This window comes from Lissotriton vulgaris, chromosome 2_1 (assembly GCF_964263255.1).
Source record: "Lissotriton vulgaris chromosome 2_1, aLisVul1.2, whole genome shotgun sequence".
Classification (NCBI taxonomy): domain Eukaryota; kingdom Metazoa; phylum Chordata; class Amphibia; order Caudata; family Salamandridae; genus Lissotriton; species Lissotriton vulgaris.
The window spans coordinates 549,580,195-549,604,677 of NC_141687.1; the positions used below are offsets into that span (position 1 = coordinate 549,580,195).

Here is a 24,483-nt window from a genome sequence, read left to right on the forward strand (position 1 = left end):
ACCGTATGATTAAGTAACTGTTTTTATTATCCTTTATGGGGTCGTTAGAAGCTTCCCTACTCTTTAGTTGGCAGTTGTTCTGGTTAAAAGACGGTATACATGCCTAGTGAGCAGCTGCTTGTGGCGGGATGGACCCCTGTCCTCCCTCGCTTGCTGACAGCACTCTGAAGTGCTACAAGGCTGTCACTGAATAAATAGTCGGTGACTGCAGTTGAGCTTACTCTACGTGTTCCAGCCACCTTCATGCTCGTGGTTGTTGAGGGTTTGTGTTTACGGTTCATACTTGATGTGGTTGCACCCCCTCACAGTTTTAACATTGCTCCAACTGCAATGACCAGTAGCGGACTTTTTTTTTCTTTTGCCTTTAACGCGGACTGTTAAATTTTCTCATGTGACTGCAATTATTTAATACACTGCTGCTTGTTACTCGCAGGGAGATAACTCTCGAGGGTGGGCAGGATCGAAAAGGGTTTGGTTTGAAACTTTTATCATTCTGCCCCTGAGGAAACAATGAGCACACTGTTATGGCTCTCTGTGTGTGTGGCTCTCTGTGTGTGTGGCTCTCTGTGTGTGTGTGGCTCTGTGTGTGTGTGTGGCTCTGTGTGTGTGGGGGGGGTGGGGCTTTGTGTCTGGGTGGGGCTCTGTGTGTGGCTGGGGCTCTGTGTGTGGGGGCTCTGTGTCTGGGGGCTCTGTGTGTGTGTGGGGGGGCTCTGTGTGTGAGGGGGGCTCTGTGTGTGTAGGGGCTCTGTATGTGTGTGTGGCTCTGTGTGGGGGGGTTTGTGTGTGTGTGGCTCTGTGTGTGTGGGGGGCTTTGTGTGTGTGTGTGGGGGGCTGTGTGTGTGGGGGGGGCTCTGTGTGTGTGGGTCTGTGTGCTTGTGTGTGGCATTTGCAAGAGATTAAGCTATTGGCATTGTAAATGACAATGTCATTTTTTTATCTGTTTTCAAAACCAACACATAAATAAAAATGTTGTCATCTACAATGCCAATAGCTCTAACTTTTGCAAAGGGCGAGACCGTTGCATTGTAAATGCTTGTTTATCACCGCCTCCAGGGCTCTGTTCTTCCACACTGACGGTATCAGTGCAATCATTACTATTCTGCCCACTGTTGTTGTTTTCATGGATGAAAGCCGTAAGAATGGCCTCAGCATCCTGGTATAATTTTTTTTAATCATATATTGAATTATTAAAAACTTTGCTCATATGCATTTTTTAAAATAGGCTGACTGTGACACCATGTGGTGAACTGTCATAAATATGTGCCAGTGTTATGAAATAAGTGAAAGTGCCAAGCACCCGCAAACATCAGAACAAATTCGGCACTGGCAGAGAATACACACATTATCCTTACATTGGATGGACCAGAAGACTTCTACACATATAAACTTGACAACTGCTTATACCTCAGTATGCCCTGTTTCATCATACACAAACTACAGCAAAAATAGAATGCTGAAGCAAGACATATGCTCTAACTCCACCTCAGAAAACGTGTCTCCAATAGTAAAGCACTTTCTCCAGTATTACTTCTTTAATAGATTCACATGCTTGTATCTTCCCCGTCGTCATGGTGGGAGTCTCACGGTAACAGAATGACCAAAGCAGTATCATAGAGAAGAAAACTGCATAGAAAAGCCCATAGGAACTGTAGTATTTGGTAACCAGACCTCCTCATTGTTTGGTCCAAAAGTCAGCCAATCAGCATTGCTGCCCTGCCCTCACACTCCCCAGCAGAAGCTTCCTGCCTCAGATTTCCAACCGCCTTCGTGTGAGAAAGGTTGAGAAGAAACTGGAGTACAGCCATCTTCCTGAATTAAACAAATGGCAGAGGTAGCTGGGACCAGGAGAAAAGCAAGACTACTCTTGCAAAGTAAAAGACAAGAAATAACGAAAAAGTAAACACATGGGCATAGATTCATCAACCTAAATGGCGATTGCAATAGCTGCGAAACCGCTATTGCAATCGCAATCACGGCTCCCGCAATTCATCAAGCAAAAAACATGAATTTGCGAAATCGCAAACATAAATTCGCAGAATCAATGTGGAACCCCCTTAGCGAATCTGTAACAGCGATTTTCCACTTATTCTGCTAATTAATTTGCGAATTCGCAAATAAATTGCAAATTCAATTCATAAAACATCGCAAATTGCAAAAAAAAACAAAATCGCTAAATGCGATTCGCAATTTAAGGAGAAGTCAAACCAGGTGGTAACCATGAAGTTCAATTGGGGGGGGGGGGAAATCCAACTAGAAAAATGGGCGGGGCAAAACAAACACACTTAAGGAGACACAGTAGGAGCATGAGGACATTCACAATGCCAGGTCTATACATCGTGGCAAGGCGGCTGAGGCTCCAGGCTGCAGCCCAGAACCAACGCAGGATCCAGGAGCGCATCTTCCGGCTGCGGATAACACTCCTGGGCCAGACTGAAGAGGAGATCTACTCCAAATAGAGGCTGAATGTGTCAATGATAACCAAGCTCATCCGAGACCTTGACCCCCTGAAGCAAAACCCAACAAGGAGGACCAATGCTGTGCCCACTCATGTCCAGGTCCTGTGCTGCCTGCACCTCCTGGCCTCTGGAAGCCTCCAGGGGATGATTGCATATGCAGGGGGGATCTCCCAGAGCACACTGTCACGCTGCCTACGGAGTTTCCTGGATGCCATGCTGACCCGGATACACCACTACATAGCCTTCCCAACCACCCAACAGGACTTAAATCAAACAAAGCTTGACTTCTATAACACCGCACAATTCCCCCATGTAATTGGATGCATTGACTGTACCCACATCCACATCTGCCCACCCGCTGAGACAGAATACATGTACAGGACCCGCAAGTCCTACCACTCACTCAACATCCAGATGGTCTGCAATGCAAAGACAATCATCACCGACATAGTAGCCCAATACCCGGGGAGCACGCATGATTCTTTCATATTCAGGCACAGCGGCATACACACCCGCTTGGCCAGTGGTGACTTTGGCGAAGGACATCTCCTAGGTAAGTACACATGCCCACATACAGTACGTCAAGACCATGTAGCTGCGCATAACAGGCACTGACCCTCTGCTCCTATCCTTCAGGTGACAGCACCTACGGCCTCCATGGGTACCTCCTCACCCCATACCTCAACCCTGCAACACCACAGGAACGGCGTTACAATGCTGCGCACATTCACACAAGAAATGTCATTGAACGGACATTTGGGATGTTAAAGAGCTGATTCCGCATCCTACATAAGACTGGTGGGGCCCTCAAATACCAGCCTGATGTCCGCTGCCGCATCGTGGCTGTGTGTGCCATACTCCACAATATTGCTATCAAGCGGAGGATACCTGTGGAGATCGCCGGCAGTGAGTCGGAGGGGGACAACCGCCCACCTGCACATGTGCATCATGCACGCAGGGATAATCCTGCTGAAGGACACAGGCGCCGCAACAACATTACACTGAATTATTTCTAGTGTACCCATACCCCTCACACAACACTGCACTCATGCATGAAACATGAAATAATGACATGAGTAGGAATTGCCTTTTTAAATAAATTCTTATAATTTTGTGAACAAGATCTATCAATTATTTTTTTGTTGAAAAAACATGACTACTGTATTGCGCCATACAGCCACATGATTGCAGAGCAGGCGTGCTTGGTACATCAACATGGCACTGCTGCTAATGTTCAGTCAATCACTGGCGCCTCCAGCCGGATGCGCCCTGCCGCCTCTCCACATTCACTTCGCCAGTATCCGCCCATGTTGCTGCACTGGGCCTGGTACTGCGGCACCGTTCTGTTACCACCGGCACAGACAGGCTGCTCAGGCTGGATGTGCCCTCACTGGCATCATCACCCCCCCACCCCCTTGCATGGCCATGGCCATGCACCTGCTGGTTTTGGACTGCGGTTGTGAACTGCTCCAGGGCCCTTGCAACATCCTGGCAGCATTGCACCATTTGTATTTGCCTTGCCAGGGAACGGCGTGACAGTTGGGATGTTGCATTCCCGATCAGGGGGTTCGACCTGGTATATGCTGACAGCCGGGTCAGCAGCTGGCGGTGGCGGCGGTGGTTGAGGTCCTGCTACGACACCATGAGTTGGCTGTTCTCCCTCACTGCAGCCGTTAACTCCGGCACGCTTACGGTGAGCTGGTTGACATTGCGCGCAGTCTTGTACAGCTGCAGCTGCATGGCTGCCATATGCTGTGCTTGCTTGCAGTGCACAGCTAGCATCCGGCGTTCAATCCCAAGCATTGGTTCTTGGGCATGTTGCCCCCTTCAGCTCGTATTGCCATGTTGTGCTGCTGCCTCAACCGGCCACTTGACTGCGACCGCATAGTGGCTGTGTGGCGTGTCTGCCTCCTGGGTGGTGGTGTGGCCTGTTCCACTGCCATGTGTGACGCATGGGGTGGTTGCACTCCTCCTGTGGCTGCAGGGGTGGCCCTGTCCGCATGGGGAGGTGGTGGTACTGGTGCAGGTATGTGTGACGGTCCAGGTCGTGGGGTAGGATGGCTCTCTCCCACCCGTCTCCTCTGGGGTCCCCTCAATTTGGAGTGCCTCGCTGTCTGTGCTCTCTGGTTCTGCAGCACCTGTGATGTAAATGGGTGCATGATTAATGATGTGAATCTTGCACATGGGATGTTGCAACATGCATGCAGGCTTGCATTCCCTGACTGGCTCTAGGAATATGTTTCACTTGACAGTTCTGGCTGTGTGTGGTTATCAGGGAACTATTGTCACACTACAGGTCCCACAATGCAATAGGGTGTTTCTGATGTGCATGGACTGCATTACTGGGGTTATCAAATGGCTAGCTCTGGGGGCATGGGCATTGTTAGGGGACGGGGTCGCAGTTGCATGGCTCTTACCTTGGGATTGTTGTGTGGGTCAGGAGGTGTCCAGCTGAGTGACCCCTACGCAGGCTGCTGGGTTGATGGTATCCTCAACAAGGTCCTCGAGTGGAGTGTTTTCTGCAACTGTAGGGCCTCCTCCTCCTGTGGCCGTTGCTCCCCCAGCCTCTCTGCTATGCGCTCTTTGGCACGGCCCCTGAGGTCATACCGCCTCTTCTTCAGGTCATCAATTGAGCTCTGGGTCACTCCTACCGCGTTTACCTTCGCCCTGATACGCTGACAAATTTTTATTTTTATTTTCCTGCCGGTTGCACTGTTTCCTGCTGCATCTTGGGACATTCTGGATTTGGATGTATGTCATGTTGTTGGGCTGCAGGGTGTGTCTGATCGAGCTCAGTGCTGTGCCTCCTCCTCTCTCCAGCTCTGTGTTCAGAATGAGTGAGGGAACTGCCTACTTCCTGGTTGTGATGTCATAATTGTGCTCAAAATGCGTCTTCCCGTTTTTGCGATCTCGCAATTTGCGAGATCGCAAATTGCGATTTCGGTAATTGCGAAATCGCAATTTCAGCATGGGTAACAGGAGATTCTGCGATTTTTCTGTGATTTTGCAAAATTCGTATTCGGCGATTGCGGACGACTGCGAATCGCATTTTTTGGGATGCATTTTTGATGCATCCCATTCTGCGAATTCTAATTTGCGATTCGGTATTTTTCGCAAATTAGAATTCGCCGAATCAGTGCTTGATGCATCTGGGGGATGGTATACCCAGAACTTTTTCAAGTAGGGTGTTCATTAACCTACAGAAACAAGCAGATTTTCCCATTACTTATATAGGAACATTTGTAATGTAATCACTGGTAAAATGACATAATAAGTCCAATAAAATAGCGAAAAACTGCAGTGGGCACTGAGTTTATACAGGAGCGCTTCAAAATAGAAAGGGGAGAACTGACTAAAGCCATGAAAAGCCCAGAACAGTAAATTTTAACTGTCAGGTAAAAATTTAAAGATAACCCTTTTTAAAAAATCATCATATTGCAGAACCATGCAGGGTTCATCCAAACATAACATTACAAAAGATGTACATTATAAAACATTTACATAAAATGGTTTGAGAACTTATTAGCCATTAGCAGCAAACCATTTAATTTCTTAATTGGAGGACAATTTAATTATTCGCTGCCCTTCATAATTATAATCACAAATAAAAATACCAGTATGCAAAGGTTAGAATGGCTCGGAAAAGTGGTACAAACCACAACACCTACCTACACATCTAAAAGTGATTATCGATCATAGACCAACTTTTTAATTTCCTAATTAAAGAGCAAGTATACAATTTGAAATGCAACCAATTGTAAATTTGCAGATGAAGTGCCAAGGTTCAAGATTATGATGTGGTTAAACTGCCAGTGTGCAGATTGGGAAGACGAACAAAGAATAACTGTGTGGTGAGCAAATGATTACATAGCTTGACAGGATAAGGAGCAGCTTATGTCAATTTCCCTAGCTTCCTATCCCTACATATCAATTATCTGAATCCTGCAAATGTTTACATAACTTGGCAGGATAGGGAGCAACTTGTGTCAATTTCCCTATCTGCCCGTCCCAACATGTCATTGTATCCAGTGGAAGCTTATCAGGTCTCTTTACCCACCCCCTAACTGCCATGTCCAAACATATACTCCTGTCAGGGTTTTAAAAATGGCCAGGAACTGCACTAATCTGATGTTCAGCATTGTATTTCTTGGGTCCAGTGACTCCATCATTGCAGTCCTACAGGATATATTTCCCAAGCTAATAAACTCTCTTCTTAGCAAACTTCTTTTCTGATTTACCAATGCTGGACAGATAATATGACGTGCTTAAAGTTTCAACCCCCTGATGACATAGGCGGCAACTCTTGTCTTCACCTAAGCCGCCTTTCTTCCATTTTGGAAGGAAGTCTAGTGTGGGTATCTCACCAAGTCTTATAGGCTCCATTCCCCTGTTGAAGATGGATTTCACTTAAACTCGATTGGCCAGCGTATCGTCAGCAGCTGCACGCAGTTTGTGGCAGAGCTTTACAAATGCTGCAAGCCTGGCAAGAGACTGTTTCGTTATTGAAAATTCCAACCAAACTGGCGCAGACCAGGCAGATCTGGTTAGCGGAAGGTTTGTTTATACGATCTTATCACTAGTTGGTCAAGTAGGCTGGCCTCATTACCTAACATTATCTCTGATCCTTATGTAAGGGTTGGTATCAGTTTGGCCTTCATTACTGCTCCCAAAGGTTTCAAATCATGGCCTTGGATGGATGAAAATGAAAAAACGATGAAAATGCATAATTGGTTGCATGGGCTTTCCCCGATTGCTGATTGCCTTTCTCTGGGGTGCAAATATGCAACATTCATCTATTTTAACCCCTAAATATATGTAGGTCGATACATAATCTAATGTATTTCCACTAAGATGCCATTTGCAATTTTTTTTGATAGGCCGATTAAAAGCAATCACATTTTCTTTTTGCAATGTACTTTCAGGTCAATCTTATCTGCATATATGCCAAGACAATTGAGTAGCCTATGAAGGCCTATTCATCTGTTACTGAGCAGTAGTAAGTCGTAAGCGTAGAGGATGTTTTCAGTTGTAAAAGCTGTTTGGGAACAACAAAGCAAGAAGTTCGTAGTTGTAGACACAGGTAAACGCCTCGTCAGGGGCAGTCAGGCATGCTCCAAGTTTGCAGTACATATATATGTAACCTAACTGGTACAGGATAGCTAGTCTAGTGCAAAAAGAAGAAACTCACTCCAGCCTGATTGAAACTTTTTACCTTGTTCTATGCCAGTTGGGGGCATATTTACAAGGAAATGGCGCAGTGTGGCACTGCTCCAAATTTTGCAGCTCTGCGCCATTTCCAAAACGCAGGAATGCGCCGTATTTACAAGGATATGGCGTACACCCTGTGTTTCCCCTAGCGCTGGCACTAAAAATAGCTGCCTAGAGACAACACAGACACCCTTGCTCCATAGTGCAAGGGTTCATGCATTGCAGGAACAAGTGGTTATGTGCAGGAAGGTCTACCTTCCTGCACATTAACAATAAGTAATGGCGATTTGCTATTACTATGTGTGCTGCATTCTGCACACAGTAGAAGTAGCAAATCATTACTATTTAATATTTAATGGTTGTTTATGTGCAGGAAAGGATGCTTTTATGCACAAAAATAATCATTAATGGCATTTTGCAGCATACATGGAAAAAGCAAAAATTAGGAGAAATAAATTAATTTCTCCCCGTTGCGCCAATCTAATGCCTGCTTTTTAATGGCGTTAGTTTTTGGCACTGCCTCAGATTTATCGATCCTTATAGTTCTGGGGCAGTCTTAAGAAGCCATGGGTGTTATGGTAGAATGCCCACAGCAACACCCATTGAACGTCCCTTTCACAAAACGGTACCATATTTACAAAGCTATGTTAGGCAACAAATAGTGGCTTAACACCGTTTTGTAAATATGGAGCAGGGCACTGTGCCGCCCGGACATCGGTAAAAGTGATGTTCTGGTTTCGCAATCCCCTTATAAATATGCCCCCTTGTTAAGTGCGATTAGACTTGCATGAGTTAGGTGAAAGATGCTGTGTGGTGGAAGACACGAGGATTGGTGGCTTTCTATCTTAATTGTGTACTGAGTGGGCATTGTCATTGCTACTAAAAACATTAGGGTGTCTGAGTGTTCAAGAAAGCATTCTACAGCTCGCCGAGTCATAGTGATCTTCATAGTATTTACGTCCTTTAGTGCATTTACCTTACCAGTCAGTCAATGAAGTATATATCTAGATAAAACCCATAAAACCTAAAACAAAAAAAAACAACGAACATAGCCAAAAATAAAAATATCAAAGATAGCATTTAAAAGCATCTTGCAGTAGCAAGATCTTTGCATACTTTGCATTCCAAATACAATTATCAATAAAAAAAGAATTGAAAGAAGAAATAGAAAAGGCACTGGTGGAGATCCATGCGAACATATTTTCCTGAATCACCAAGGTTAATTCAACTCTCTGGAGTGCATTGTGTCTTTTAGGATGCATGCATATGATTACAAAATCTGTTTTACAAGTGAATATACAAAGAATCAGCAACAGAGGACTGATTTAAATGGCATATGTTTGTGTGACATTGGAGGTAACATTATCAAAGCAACACAGTTCAAACACTGACAAAGACTCACAGATCATGTCAATTTAACCTGCTCACTGTTTTATAGAATTCCTAATTATATAAGGGCTTTATTGTTCTCCTACTGAATATTTCTTGTCTTGCTTCCCTATCTTGTCCTGAGCAGGAGGCGGACGTGTGAAAATTGAGAGCGTGAAGCTGGATTTTAAAGAAAAAGCACAAGCAAAGATTGGCTCGCTTGACAATGCCCACCACACACCAGGAGGAGGAAATATAAAGGTAAGTTGCTACCATGGCATTATCAATAAACCAATGATAGTTTTATTTGGTTCAATCAAACTATAAACATAAACTATGAGGAACAAAACCAGTTAATCACATAATAACATGCATCATAATAACAGTTTAAAAGTGCAAATATAAGCACATTCACATATAAAATTCACACAACACTTACAAACAATCTAGTAATTGATGGGGCACCTTAATATTAATCACAAGCTTTACAAATTGACCAACTGCAAGACAGAGCAGAGGGCAACACCTGTAAGTATGGAAAAGCAATTCTACAGTTGGCAAATCTTTTTTAACGCAGTTGGGGACAAGGTATCAAATTCGAGCCAGTCTGTAACAATCCCAGAAAAACATATAATGCGTCATAATTTAAGTGGATAGATGATCACACAGGCAAAGTTTGAACAATTAGCCACCACTCTTGGAATCATAAAAGCGATGTTCAGTGCCCACTCTGACTCTGGATAAAAGATTGCAAACAAAGGACCTTACTGTAGAGTTAACAAGTTCAGTAGCCTTCCCTTCAAAAAGATCTTCTATCTAGAATTGCTTTTTTGCTTTGATCAATCAGATGCAACGATGTTCCGGTGGTTGACTTACAGATCGAAGCAAACATCCTTGATAAAACATGAAGAAAACAAGAAACCTTCTCAGGGGTCCCACTGATACTTGGTCCTTTTAAACCAACAAAGAAGAAATTGGCACAGAAGCTGTAATATAAAATACATATTTATTACACCTCAGATGAGGTAGACTACGTCACACTGAAGCCTTAGCAAATGAATGAGGCAGTCTAAGGAGTACAGAAAACTGGGGTCTTATATATGCTTAGGGTTACATAGTCAGCATAAGACCAAGGGGCAGTCCTGGCTCATGTAAGCATGCAACATGACTAATATGGACATGCAAGATCTGCTTGCTCTACAAAGTGGGAGGAGCTAACAGTTGCTAATTCTGGTGAACACATCCTGACATTTACAGACTAGGAACAGTTGCAAGGACAGCTACAAGCTCAAATGAGCATGTGCGAAGGTGGAAGATGCTAAATATAGTTCGTTTCTAGGCAGATTACAAGAGCAGTCAACACTGAGGGAGGACAGAACACATGGCGAGCACGTGGCAGCACATGGCAAACAAGAAGGCTGCCAGAAATACAAAATGGCTTTCAGCTCATGCTAACAAATTCATGCAATATTTAACAAACATAATCATTTAATTTCATCTGAGAACTTTACATTCAAAGTCATGAGTGATCTCCTCGGACAGGCTAGCTACTGGGGTAGTGAAAACTAAAATCTATCTAATTATAGGCACAGGTTTGGTAACGTCCTACAAGTACTTGATTCCCAATTCCGTATGACAAAGGAAATAGGGGCTACGTAGAGAGAGACCCACCAAATACATGCAACATCTTTTGTTCTCAATTTGTGGACTCGGGCCATCAGATATACCCCAGAAAGCCAATCTATATGGGGCAAATAATACACATTGTCTCATATATTATCTTCTTAAATTTCAAGCACTTGTTGCCTGTTTCTGAGTAGAAAGCCCACAGACTGGATGAGCTGAAGACTTTTAACTTGTATAAGAGTGGCCCTTATGTTGGAACACGAAAAAACCCATACATTTCTAATGTAATATAATTTAATGGGGTTTTATAGAGCGCACTTCTACCCTTAGGCCTCGTAGCGCTTAGGACGGGTGGGTGGAGGCAACTGTCAGATTGTGCAAGTTACTGGAAAAGAAGGGTCTTCAGCCGTTTGCGGAACTTGAGTAGATCTGGTTCATTACGTAGGGTGAGGGGCAAGGAGTTCCAGCGGGATGCGGCGTTCCAAGAAAAAGAACGCCCCCCCACCTAGCGCGTTTGATTTTATGAGTTACTGCCAGGCAGGTACCCCCAGATCGTAAGGTTCTTGGCGGATGGTAGGGGGAGACTAGGGAGCAGACTAATGCTGGACCAGTGCGCCACATGGCTTTGTGGGCTATACACATCACCTTGAATTCGATCCGAGCCTGTATTGGCAGCCAGTGGAGTGTTTTCTAGGTGTCTGACCCTGAGTGTCTACGAGACAGTCCATGCAGTAGGCGAGCTGCAGAATTCTGAGTGACCTGCAGTTTTTTTATGGTACTCGCCGGGGCGCCTAAATACAAGGAGTTCCCATAATCAAGGCGGGACAAGATGATAGCCTGCACCATGATCCTCCGGGCCTGGAAGGGGAGGAGCTGCAAAATTATCCTCAGCATCCTCATCAGACCGAAGCAGGTTGCCGAAAGCTTGGTGGCTTGTTGGTTAAACCCTAAGGTGTTATCAAGCCATACTCCAAGACTTTTAATCTGATCTTTGGGTTCCGGTATGGTACCCATACAGGTCGGCCAGTCAATAATTGATCTGGGAGAAAGGGTCTTCCCCAGGAATATCAGTTCAGTTTTTTCTCCATTTAATTTCAGATGGGAAAGTGCCATCTAGTTAGCTACTGCTTCTAAGCAGCTGCCCAGAGTGCTCGACGAGCCCTTGGGGTGGTTTATGACATGATCATTAATTGTAAAAGTTCTAGGGCCATATGTAGGTAATCTACATTTACCAATTCTAAAATACCGAATTTTACTGATTCTGTATTTTAGAATCGGTAAATGCTATGTAGGAAAAAAATCTGTAAATTTTACTGAATCAGTAATTACCAATTCGGTATTTACTGATTTGGTAATTCCCATTCATTCCTTTGGGCCTGGAGGCCCATAGGAATGAATGAGAATTACCAATTCGGTAAATACGGAATCGGTAATAGGGGGAAGACTTACAAGGGTAGCAGGGTGTCACATTGACACGCTGTTGCACCCCTGAATAGTGCATGGATGCGCATGTGGCACACATACATGCCCTAAGGGCATGTATATCCGCCACATGGCACTTTTGGAAAAGCACAAATTTGCTTTTTCAAAGGTTTTCGACATTTACCACCAAATTGTAGTTGGTGGTAAATACCGAATCCTTAAATGAAAAATGCACTCACTTGAGTGCTTTATACATTAAGGATTCAGTAATTCACCGAATCAGTATTTAAGAATTCGGTAATTTACCGATTGCTTAAATTGCCGTTCGGTAAATTACCGAATCCTTAAACATGCCTCCTACATCTCAAATGCCCAATACCAGTCGGTAATGGCCAAAATTCAGTAATTTCAGCCGTTACCGACCGGTATTGGGCTACCTACATCTGGCCCCTTGTTCTGAATAGAACAAATGTCTTTAAAAAATTAGCATCTAGATCCTGATATCCATAAATGCCTGATAGCTTTCTAACAAGTTATTTAGTCTATTGCAGAGAGAAGCATCATAAAAGCAACATCCAGGTATAAGAGCAAAGGAAATAAATAGACCCAGCCTTAGAATCCCCTGTCTTAAAATTAAGATAAAACAAAATAGGGGCCAACATGCAGCCTTGAGGAACATCTCTTGTCAAATCAAGGGTTTCAAACATTTGCCACCCGGCGCAAATCTCACCGTAGCTCTAAAATTGAGGTGAAGATGCAGTGTTTGTCTTTAACCCCATAGGGATGATCTATGCCAGGTGAAAAGATGCAAAGAGCCCTTGAGAGTGAGTGGGTATTTGCAGGACAACAAATGAGTGAAAAACTATTATATGGTACCCAATTTAAATTTAAAAACATATTGACTTTCTGACAGAATCACATTTTAAATGACCCAAGTCTGGTTTTTAACCATCAAAATTCTACTCACAACTTTAACAGTGGAATACGTAGATAACATTTGGGGTCAGCATGGTCTTCTTTTGTATAAAGAGCCACGATAATTTACTATAACCAGAAGCAAGAAATAGCTTTGACACTTGCATAGTATAAATTATTAACAATCATAGGGCTCATACTTTGGTATTGCACTTGAACAGATCCATTGGAACCTACTAGGGCCCTGAAGCTTTTCCTAGTGGGCCATTATTCAAGTTTTCAGTAACTTTGGCAAGAGAAGAAATATCTTTGGTGTGATACGTGATTTAAGTTGTGAATGTGATTACTAAACGCACTCTCGATGACACGATAATTTACAATACGTCCTTGCATACAGCTAGAAGTGAAGTTATATAATCAATTGTACTAAAAGACCGACTGGCCACATTTGTAGAATAACATTATTTTGACCATTACTCGCGTCCCTCACTAACTGTTCACATCCTCACACAAACCATATTGTGTCTTCTTTGGCAGAAGCCATACATGAGAATCTCAGACAACCACAGATTGCAGCTCCCCTTGACATCTACATATGGCTTTTTAGGACAGGTTATGTATGTGAATTTATATAGTATCTGAAAAGAACTTTATTTAAGGCTTAGTTACGGATGATAGTTTATAGGATAGTTTGTACAACACAAACAAACAAGCATTTGCAATGCAATAGGTCTCGCATTAATTATGTTTGAGCTATTGGCATTGCTAAATATTGCAACACCAATTGCAACAAAAGTCTATAAATTGTAGGCCAAAAAAATGTGTATTTATTTTTGTATCAACGGTGGCATGCTGCGCTTTAGATGAATATGTTTAAAAGTAAAGTGCGCCATTCTGTGATTGCTACAATAGTTAATTGTGGATGCGTTAACAATTGATGTGTGCACTGATGGTTGATGGTGTGTGTGCCTGTAAAAATTGTGCACTGATGGCTGGTGGTGTGTGTGCCTGGTGGAAGTGTGCACTGCCGGCTAGTGGTGGGTGTGCCTGGTGGAAGCGTGCACTGATCGCGTGTGGTGTGTGTGCCTGGTGAAAGCGTGCACTGAAGGCTCGTGGTATGTGCCTGGTGAAAGCGTGCACTGACGGCTGGTGGTGTGTGTGGGCCTGGTGAAAGTGTACACTGACGGCTGGTGGTGTGTGTGTGCCTGGTGAAAGCGTGCACTGATGTCTGGTGGTGTTTGTGCCTGGTGAAAGCATGCACTGACGACTGATGGTGTCTGTGTCTGGTGAAAGTGTGCACTGACGGTGTTGTGTGTGTAGTTGTATGTGTGGTAGTGGTTGTGTGTGTGGTTGTGTGTGTGTGTGGTTGTGTGCGTGTGTGGTTGTGTGTGTGTGTGATTGTGTTTGTGGTTTTGTGTGTGGTCTTGTGTGTGGTTGTGTGTGTGTTTGTGTGTGTGGTTGTGTGTGGTTGTGTGTGTCTGGTTATATGTGTGTGTGCTTTTGTGTGTGTGGTTGTGTGTGGTTTAGTGGTTGTGGGGGTGTGCTTGGGTGTGTGTTTCTGGTAGTGTGTGTGGTCATGGGTGTGTGGTTGTGGTTGTGTGTGTGGTTGTGTGTGTGCTTGTGGTTGTGTGCGTGTGTGGTTGTTTGTGTGTGGTTGAGTCTGTGTGGTTGAGGTGGTGTGGTTGTGTGTGTGTGGTTGTGTGTGTGTGTGTTGTTGTGTGGCTGTGTGTGGTTGTGTGTGTGTGTGTGTGGTTGTAGGTGTGATTGTGTTTGTGTGGTTGTGTGTGTGGTTGTGTGTGTCTGGTTGTGTGTGTGGTGTGTGGCTGTGGTTGTGTGTGTGTGTGATTCTGTGTGTGGTTGTGGTTGTGGTGATGTGTGTGTTTGTGTTTGTGTGTGGTTGTGTGTGTGTGGTTGTGTGTGTGTAGTTGTGTGTGTGTGGTTGTGTGTGTGTGGTTGTGTGTGTGGTTGTGTGTGGTGATGTGTGCGTGGTTGTGTGTGTGTGGTTGTATGTGTGGTTGTGGTTGTGTGTGTGGTTGTGATAGTGTGTGTGCGTGGTTGTGTGTGTGTGTGGTTGTGTGTGTGGTTGTGTGTGTGTGTGGGTGTTTGTGTGTGTGGTTGTGTGTGTTTGTGTGTGTGGTTGTGGTTGTCTGTGTGGTTGTGGTTGTGTGTGTGGTTGTGTGTGTGGTTGTGTATGGCTGTGTGTGGTTGGGTGTGGGTGTGTGGTTGTGTGTGTGTGTGGTTGTGTGTGGTTGGGTGTGTGGTTGTGTGTGTGGTTGTGTGTGGTTGTGTGGGGTTATGTGTGTGTGGTTGTGTGTGTGGTCGGTGTGTGTGGTGGGGTGTTTGTGGTTCGGTGTGTGTGGTTCGGTGTGTGGTTGTATGCGTGTGGTTGTGTGTGTTTGTGTGTGTGTGTGGTTGTGTGTGGTTGTGTGTTGTGTGTGGTTGTGTGTGTGTGGTTGTGTGTGTGTGGTTGTGTGTGTAGCTACAACCTAGCAGGCAGTGGCCAAGAGCTGTGTAGAATTTTCTAATTATTCCCCCATTTCAGGACTCATCAGTGGCCCCAGGCAATATTCAAGATCAGTCGCCCAAGGTGGCAATGATCCTCAATGGCCACAATAAGTATTAAACATCAATGGCTCAACAGCAATAAACATTAATTTCCCAGGAAGTGAGCACCCTACATGAACCCATACATGAGCATCAATGACCCAGGCAGCAGTTAGTATCAATGGTCACCGTCAATAGTAAGTGTCAGCAGCCAAAGGCAATAGCAGGAGTCAAAGCCACAAAGCAGTAATAGCCATCAGTGCACTTATGCAGTTATATGTCTCACCAGCTGCAACTATATATAAACACCAATGATGCCAATCATTAACAATTCTTAAAGGGCTTGAGGAAAAAGGAGCATCCGTTGCCCCAGACAATATCACTCAGCAATCCTTGTCCCATGCAAAAATGAATATTACTGGTCTCAGAAAATAATGTGTATCAGTGGCCCCACAGATTAAAATGCTGCAGAGTCCCAAAGTGTTACTGAGCATGAATAGACACAGGCAGTATGATTATCAAAGGCCCAATGTAGTAAAGACCATCATCGGGACTAGGAATTGACAAGCATCAATTGGAGCATGCCATAATGAGCATTAACATCCCCAGGCTGTAATGAGCATTAATAGCTCCATACAGCAACTCACAACTGTACTGACCTCAGGCAGAAATAAACATCAATGTGAGCCTGTAATAATACCCATCCATGAGCCCCGGACAGCAATTAGCCTCAACAGCCTCAGACATTAATAAGCATCAACAGCCTCACACTTTATTAAACATCAATGGCCACATGAATTGATGAGCCTCTGTGGTCTAAGCTATAGTGAACATCAATTAGACAACGTATAAAGAATTTCAATAGCTGAAGGCAGTAACTGACATCAACATGCATTAATGACCTAGGTCTTAAAGAGAAACAGTGGACCTAGGGAGGAATAAACAAGGACTAGTGAGTAACAGCCATGGATGTTTCTAGAGATTAATATGCATTATTTGGAACAGGCAATAATGAGGATTAGTGATCTGAGGAGGTAATTAATTGCCTCATGCGGTATCAAGCATCAATACTGTCTCCAGGAAACAAAAGTAATGTGTCCAATTTACCTTACTAGACATTCCCGTTGATGTGACAAGGCAGGCTCGGGGCTCGAGTGCTTCAAGGATTCTAGGGCTACGGCCAGATCCTTGGGCCTCATCGCTACCTCTTGCCCCACACAATCTGCCTTTTGCCCCTTTCATGGTTACGGAAGGCATGCCCCACCACGTTTGACCCAGCGTAGCCACAGTTCATGCAAGCTGCCCAACCTGAGCTTGGACGCAGACGTGTGACCCACTGATTCGGGTCTGAGGGCTAGCGGGTGCCCCAGTCCACCCATAACCTTCCTGCAGCAGCCTCCAAGCCCTCCCAGTACGTCCTTTCAGGGCCACCAGAGGCCAGTGGGCGGCAGGATTTGACATCACCTCCTCCACTGGCAAACGGACAGGTGGGTTTTGCAGATAGTCCAAAGGGGCTACTCCCTCCCCTTCAAAACTACCCCTCCAATCATGCCACCATCCTTCCATCGTATGTCGGAGGATCACTTGGCCCTTCTCCGCCTGGAATTTGCAGCTCTCCCACCCAATGGAGCTATCAAAATGTCCCTGTGCCAGAAGTAGGTTGTGGTTGCTACTCCCAATACTTTCTGGTAATCAAGAAGGACAAAGGCATGCGTTCTATCTTAGACCTCAAGGCCCTCAACCGCTTCCTCCAGAAAGAAAAGTTCAAGTCATGTCTGCCCTGGACCCTGGAGACTGGATGGTAGCATTGGACTTGCAGGACACATATTTCCATATTCCTGTCCTGCCAGCCCACAGGGGTTACCCTACCGTTCACGGTGGGCCACAAGCATTTTCAGTTTACCCCGCTCCAATTTGGCGTTACCTGCGCCCCTTCTGGTGTTCACGAAGGTGATGGCATTGGTCACAGCTCATCTGCGTAGATCAGAGGTTCCAGTCTTCCCCTTTCTCGACAACTGGCTGTTGAAGGCGGGCTCGACCCAGGCTGTCGTCTCCCACCTCCAAACTATTGCAGACCTCCTGTGCTTGCTGGGGTTCACTATCAATGTGCCATAGGCACACCTGATTCCCTCTGAGAAGCTCCTTTTCATCATAGCAGTTCTGGATACAGCGCAGTTTCAGGCTTAACCTCCTGAGCAGCGAGTCCTGGATATTCGGGCTATGATACCAATGTTTTAGCTTCTATCCCGGATTTCAGTGAGATTAACTCTGAGGCTGCTGGGCTTCATGGCCTCCTGCATCCTGCTGGTGGCTCATGTCAGGTGGCATATGTGGGCTCTGTAGTGGGATCTGAAGTTCCTTTGGGTGCATCATCAAGGGAATCTTTCCGACATCGTACAGATCTCGGAGGAGACTGCACATCACAGTGGTGGCTCAAGAACCAGGATTGGGTTAGCGGCAGATACCTCTCCCTTACCCAACCAGAGTTGACAGTAGTGACAAATGTGTCACTTCTGGGATGGGGTGGTCACCTCAGGGAGGCGGAGATCAAGGCATACCCCTGGTGGTTCATCACCTGGCGGGTTCTCTGAAAGCCAGAGCGGACGAGCTCAGCCGTCGGTGCATGATGATTACAAATGGCGTCTTCACTCGGAGGTTGTTCACTGAAGAGAACGCGCAATGTCAGCAGTTCTGCACGTTGGAGTTTCCAAGGAGGGACAGGCTCGGCGACGCTTTTCGTTGCGAGTAGAATTGCGGCCTTTTGTATGCCTTTCCACCTGTACCACTGATACCCAGAGTGCTGAAGAAGATGAAGCGCGACCGGGCCCTCAATCATTCTTGTGGCTCCAGACTGGGCATGAAGTGTCTGGTACCTAAGCTCTTGAGCATGGCCATCGATCCTCCAATCAGCCTCTTCGGGAGGATCTCAACAGCAGGGGACGGTCCTCCACCCAAACCTCTCCGGCCTCCACCTCCTTGGGTGGAGATTGAGTGGCGGCAGTTGACAGCTTTCGACCTTCCTCCCGAAGGCTGCAATGTCACCTTGGCAGCCAGGAGTCCCTCCACTAAAACGGTATACGCCTTAAGATGGAACAAATTTGTGGCATGGTGCACAGCCCTGTGAGGCCGAAACGCGTAGGTGAAAGAAATCAGCTCTGACTTAATGAACAAGTCAACAAAAGGAATTCTGAGTGCAGCACAAATTTGATATAGAGAGAATTACTTTAGGCCATTGGTTCGGCCTCGGGTCAGCACCCGCTGCAACAGCACTTCGGTGAGAACATTGTTTTCCCATATATATTATATATATATATATATATATATATATATATATATATATATATATATATATATATATATATATATATATATATATATATATATATATATATATATATATACACTCCAACCAGTAACTAGTGCAACGCCTTTGCACAAAGTTCAGTACGCAGACACAGATGAATAAATCCACAGCCAGTCTTACATGGATATTCTTCTTTTATTTCATGATAAAGTGCAGAGGTGCAACAGGATGCCGAATATATATCAAAACAGAACCCTTTCAGGCATAGAGTGACGCATACATTATGCGAAAAAGAAGGAGAGAACTCTGGGTAGTTCTCAAGTTTAGGTGGAAAGCACCTCCTGTTAGAGCACTATCAACACCAGCAACACTCTAGATCTGCTCACCTCAAATGTCTGTTTTTTCTCTCAAAGTCTTTAAGCATAGGATTAGCAGAGAGTGCTCTAACAGGAGCTGCTTTCCACCTAAACTTGAAGACTACCCAAAGTTCTCTCCATATACATATGTGTATGTATATATATCAAAGAAAAGTAACATTTCTTCCTCTTAAGAAAGTCACAGCACGCACACCATAACTGAACAGCGTGTTTTAGTTGAGCTGCATAACTAGTTAGTTATATTACCTAGTGGCGGTAACCACTTATTGGTAATAGTTAGGTCTGCTTTTCCATAGAAAGAGAGTTTCCCGGTTTGCTAATAACTTTGACCCTATTTGATGAATCTTCACAAAACTTTGCAACCAAAAAATTAATCCACCTCATCTTACTCCTGGAAAGTGTTGGGGTGATCTGTCAAGTGGGGGTCAGAGGAAAAAGGGATGTGCCCAAAATGCAAAAACTCATGCATTTTCAATAGATTTGTATAAGACAGGTCACTGCAAAAACTGCCGACCATAATTACACCAAATTTGACAGGAAGCTAGATCTTGGTCCACAAATTCTGCTTTCTGTGATTTGGTGTATATCCATTTGGTAGTTTTTGAGAAATTTAGGGTAAAAATAATTGTATATTTTGGTAGTCGAGTCTACAAGAGACTCTTACAGGAGCTCCAGTTTAAAAATAGAGCATTCTGATTGGCCCAAGGAGTTTCATTTTCCCATGGGCCATCTCGCTCCTGAAGGACTCAGACTCCAGTGAGAGCGAGCAGTCTGATCGGCTGCCAGCAATATGAGAAACAAATCTGGCAGCCATTACAGGACTCGAGGACTTAGTCACTTGTCCTGAAGTTATACAAAAATATGGATATATGGTGGCAGGGATACCCTGACCCCATAAGCCCCATGGGAGGGATCCAGAGGGACCCACCCTGGCCAAAAAGACAAAAACAGAAAAAAAATGAAGTGCTCCAGTGAGACTCTTGTGGGAATTGGAAAACAAATGATGGCCTGGCAGCATTTATTTACTATAAGCCGTGCACCTACAAAGCCCCAGATACAGAAGTGGAAAAGAAATTGCTACTAGGAAGCCTCCCAAGCTCGTCATGATGCACGGTTGAGCTGTGCTGATGACGAGCTGAGCTCGTCATGATCAATGGACCTGACGATAAGCCAGCATAGGAGGGGAAAACACCTAGCAGCCAAGGTGTTAAGCAGACCACTCTTACCCAGTGCAAAGATCAGGGCTTGATCCATCACCGTTATTTATCTCACTGCACCATCCCAGCTCAGAACCGGTTTTTGGCATTTCAGCATTCTTCGGCCCGGCTTGCTTGAATCCTGATGCTGCAGTGAGAAAGGGACTCATGTCTGAGTATACCCTGCCACACCTATAGTGGCCAAAAACGATTCAGAAAAGGGGGCGGTGATGAACAGAGTGTCTGAATTAAGCAGACCACTCTTACCCAGTGCAAAGATCAGGGCTTGATCCATTACCGTTATTTATCTCACTGCACCATCCCAGCTCAGAACCTGGCTATATGCAAATCAGTCTGTCCCTGGCCCAGTGCATCATGGGAACAGGGCAGACTAAACTACCAAGCCAATTCTTTACCAGAAAGGAGACAAGCTACCGGGGACCGGTTTCTGGCATTCCAGCCTTCTTCGGCTCGGGGAACATGCCCCCTCCCCCTAATAAATGATGACAGGTCCCAGGAGATGAGGTGCCACGTGCCAAATAACCCAATGTCCAAGGCAAGACTGTGTTTTGCATGGGGTTGGCTGCCTGCGGGAAGTTGGAAGCAGAACCTGGCTGCAAGACAGGCCCTGCAGATAACGCTACGCATAACCAAAGGACATGCGGATAATGGGGTTGGCTGCCTGTGGGTGGCTATCTATGGGGAAGGTTGAATGCAGGGCCTGGCTGCACGCCAGACCCTGCAACAAACCCCATGCTGTGCACCACAAAAGGCTGTGCACAGTGTGGGGTTGGCTGCCCCAGGGATATTGGCCACGTGGTGTTAGCTGCCTATGGGGGGTTTGCCAAAGGTTAAAGTAACACTTTAGTAAAGTGGATAGGTGATGTAATGTGTAAGGTCATAAGCAATACATGACAGGGGCACAAGTTATAGTAAGCTCAGCTAAGTATAACTGGTAAATTTTTGAGTTTTTTAAAAGTTCAAAACCTTAATGTTGTCTCTGACATATTCACCTAACTATTACGCTACTTTAACCATTGGTTCTTACAGTGAATATATATCTTCATCCTTCTTTGCTGTGGTTAAGGCGATTTCCGAAGTGACGCTGGAGAAATATATATATATATATATATATATATATATATATATATATATATATATATATATATATATATACATATATATTACTTACTGGCGGTCGCCAGTGGGTAGTTATAGTTAGGATTTTTTTCAATGTTAAATCTCAAAATTCTATTTGGAATAACTTTGGCACCGGTTGACAAATCTGCCTGAAAATTTCCTCAAAATGGCCTTGACGAGCTCCGGTCTTTCTCTGAAAGTTTGGGGGGGGATGCGTCAAGCGGGGGCTCAGATAAAAGGGGGGTCCCAAAACGTGTTTTCCCCATGTTAATTTCCATAGGGCGGTCGACCTCACTTTTAGCCCGGCTGAATGGATTTTCACCAAACTTGGGAAAATTGTAGGGACTGGTAGCCCGATGTGCCTTTGCTATGTCTCCAGATATGTGCTTCAGTGGATTTTGAGTAATTTAGGTTCAAAAAAATATATATATCTATGGCAGCGCCCCGGTACGCGCTCCGGTATGCGCTCCGGGCGCGCCACGTGACTTGCGCACAGAAAGCTGATTGGTTCTTGGTTGTCTGTAAACATTCGAAACAGTCCGGAGCGGCCGCCATCTTGTCTCTCGGTAAGATCGAGAGACAAGAGGTGGCAATAACGAAAGGGGAAATGAATAAAAGGGGGCAGGGTAGACACCCCCTGACCCCCTAGATTTGAAGTGGGTGGCTGAATAGGCCCATATAAAGCACAAAAAAAAAAATACATTTTTAATTTTCGCGGAACGAAGAGAAAAAAAAGAAAGACCGGGTGTAAAAATGTTAGCAATTTTGTTATAAATGGAAGGTAGTTCTGAAAAGAACTGTTTTTTTATTCTTTTTCTTCTTTTTTAATTTTTTTATTAATTTTCTGAACAATGTTTTGATTTTATTTGATTTTTGAAAATTATTTTGAGTTTTTTTTGTGTTTTTTTGGGGGAAATAACAAAAAAGCAGGGTTTGAACAAGTCTCAACAGGAGCAAAAAAAAATAAAAAGGATTCATTGTTTTCTCTTCTTGTTGCATTTATGATTTTCTCCAGCTCGGTTAATCAAAGTAATACTCTTTTCTCCAAAAGAAATAGTTCCTCCACAATATATACAAACTATTTTGTAGTTTTCAAAAGGACTTTGAATATTGGGGACCATTTCTCGGCCTTCTGGTCCGGCGAATGATGTTTGTCCACTGGAGGTGCTGGGGATGACATTTGGGGGGTTGGCAGCAAGATCTCTTACTTGTGCTTGGGAAAGATTATTAGGATACCACCGCTCCATGTGGCGAATCATGTATGATTCCTAAAGCTGTATTTCTTGTTGGGGTTGCCACGAGAAAGTACATGTTTACATATCAAACAAGACACCTGGGGTGCATTGACCTTCTTTTGTCCAGGTGGAATTTTAAAAAATTGCCATATGTAGTGCTCTTTAATATGGCTCTGCCTTGGTGTTTCTGGCAGGAACTGCTGCCTTACTTGATCTTCCTCCTCCTCCTCTTCGTCCTCATTATCTTCCTCTCTACCAAAGTCCAGTGTTGGAGGTGGTCCTTTTGGTGGTGGTGGTGGTGGTGGTTGCTGAGAAGCACCAGCTTCAGCTATTACAGAAGCCATTGTCAAAAACAGGTCTTGCTCTCTGGAAGTAGAAAGTAAGAATGAGGTAAAAAGGTGGGGGCTTTCATCATTTTGAAAAAAAAAATGTTCTGAACCAATGAAAAGTGTTATTTTCAGGTTACATGACCTGTTTAGCTTACGTTACGCGCGCCGCGCCCCGGAGCGCTTCCGGGGCTCTGCGCGTCGCGCTCTGTAGCGCTCCGGAGCGCTTCCGGGTGTGCTAACGCAGCGCGTCATAAGACGCATCACGCGGCTACGCGATAGGTCACACTTACGCGACACGTCACGATGTTGTTTTCGATCGCGTCAGTTGCGCTAACGGAACGTTTCCCGGGGCGCGATCCAAAGTTACGCTAACGGGTCGCACCCCGGGGCACACACCGGAAGCGTACCGTAGCAAAAATAAAAAATAAAAAAAAACTTTCATACATCCAAAGAAAAATATTAAATACATAGAAAAAATAGTATTCACACAGTTTAGTTACTATCCAATATATTTAGTGACACACTACAAATTAGTCAAGTAAACAGTCAATCACACTGCTACTAAATCCTCCATCCAGACACTTATACATCCACTTATTCTTCAATGCAGATTGCTATATATATATATATATATATTCAATGAAAAAACGATAGGTTTTAGACCATATATAGATAGGATTAGCATTTAAAAAACCTTTAAAGTTGATATTTTACTCACACAAAACCATTGAAATATGCATAGAAAATATAGTATTCATTATAAAGAAGAATATATTTTACAGGTATAGATATTTGCTATTAAAAAACCATTGAAATTCACTAAAAAAACATAGGTTGGAGACCATATATAGTTAGGAATTTGCATTTACAAAACCTTGAAAATTCACTGAAAAAACCAAAGGTTTCACACCAGTTATAGTTAGGAATTAGGAGTTAAAAAACCTATGAAATTCACTGAAAAAAACATAGGTTTCACACCAGTTATAGTTAGGAATTAGCATTTAAAAAACCTATTAAATTCACTGAAAAAAACATAGGTTTCACACCAGTTATAGTTAGCTAGAAATTTTACTGACATAAAACCATTGAAATTCCACGTTATAGTTAGTTGGGCTCACTATAACTTGCGCGTGTAATGCACTGCTGATGACGTCAAATATTACATCACTCATGACATGGTCAGTGACATCACTCATGACATCACTGATGACACCATCCAGTGAATGTGTGTCTTTCTGATAAATAAATATGTTTTATATATGTATGTGTAAAGGTCGATGGAAGAATAAATGTTTAAATAAGTATCTAATTGGATATTTTTTTTTAAAAAAATTGATTGGTTAACTGGCTTATTAAGTGTATC

General features: G+C 44.2%; 1 protein-coding gene across 17 annotated transcripts in view; it reads left to right on the forward strand.

Moving 5' to 3' along the window:
- MAP2 (microtubule associated protein 2) overlaps positions 1-24,483 on the forward strand; it is a 1,129,470-nt gene that overhangs the window by 1,066,473 nt on the left and 38,514 nt on the right. For all 17 annotated transcript variants that reach the window (XM_086955531.1, XM_086955543.1, XM_086955530.1 and 14 more), the window contains one exon: positions 9,181-9,293. In XM_086955531.1, the coding sequence (XP_086811657.1) occupies positions 9,181-9,293 (113 nt within the window). The remainder of the gene's footprint in view (positions 1-9,180; positions 9,294-24,483) is intronic.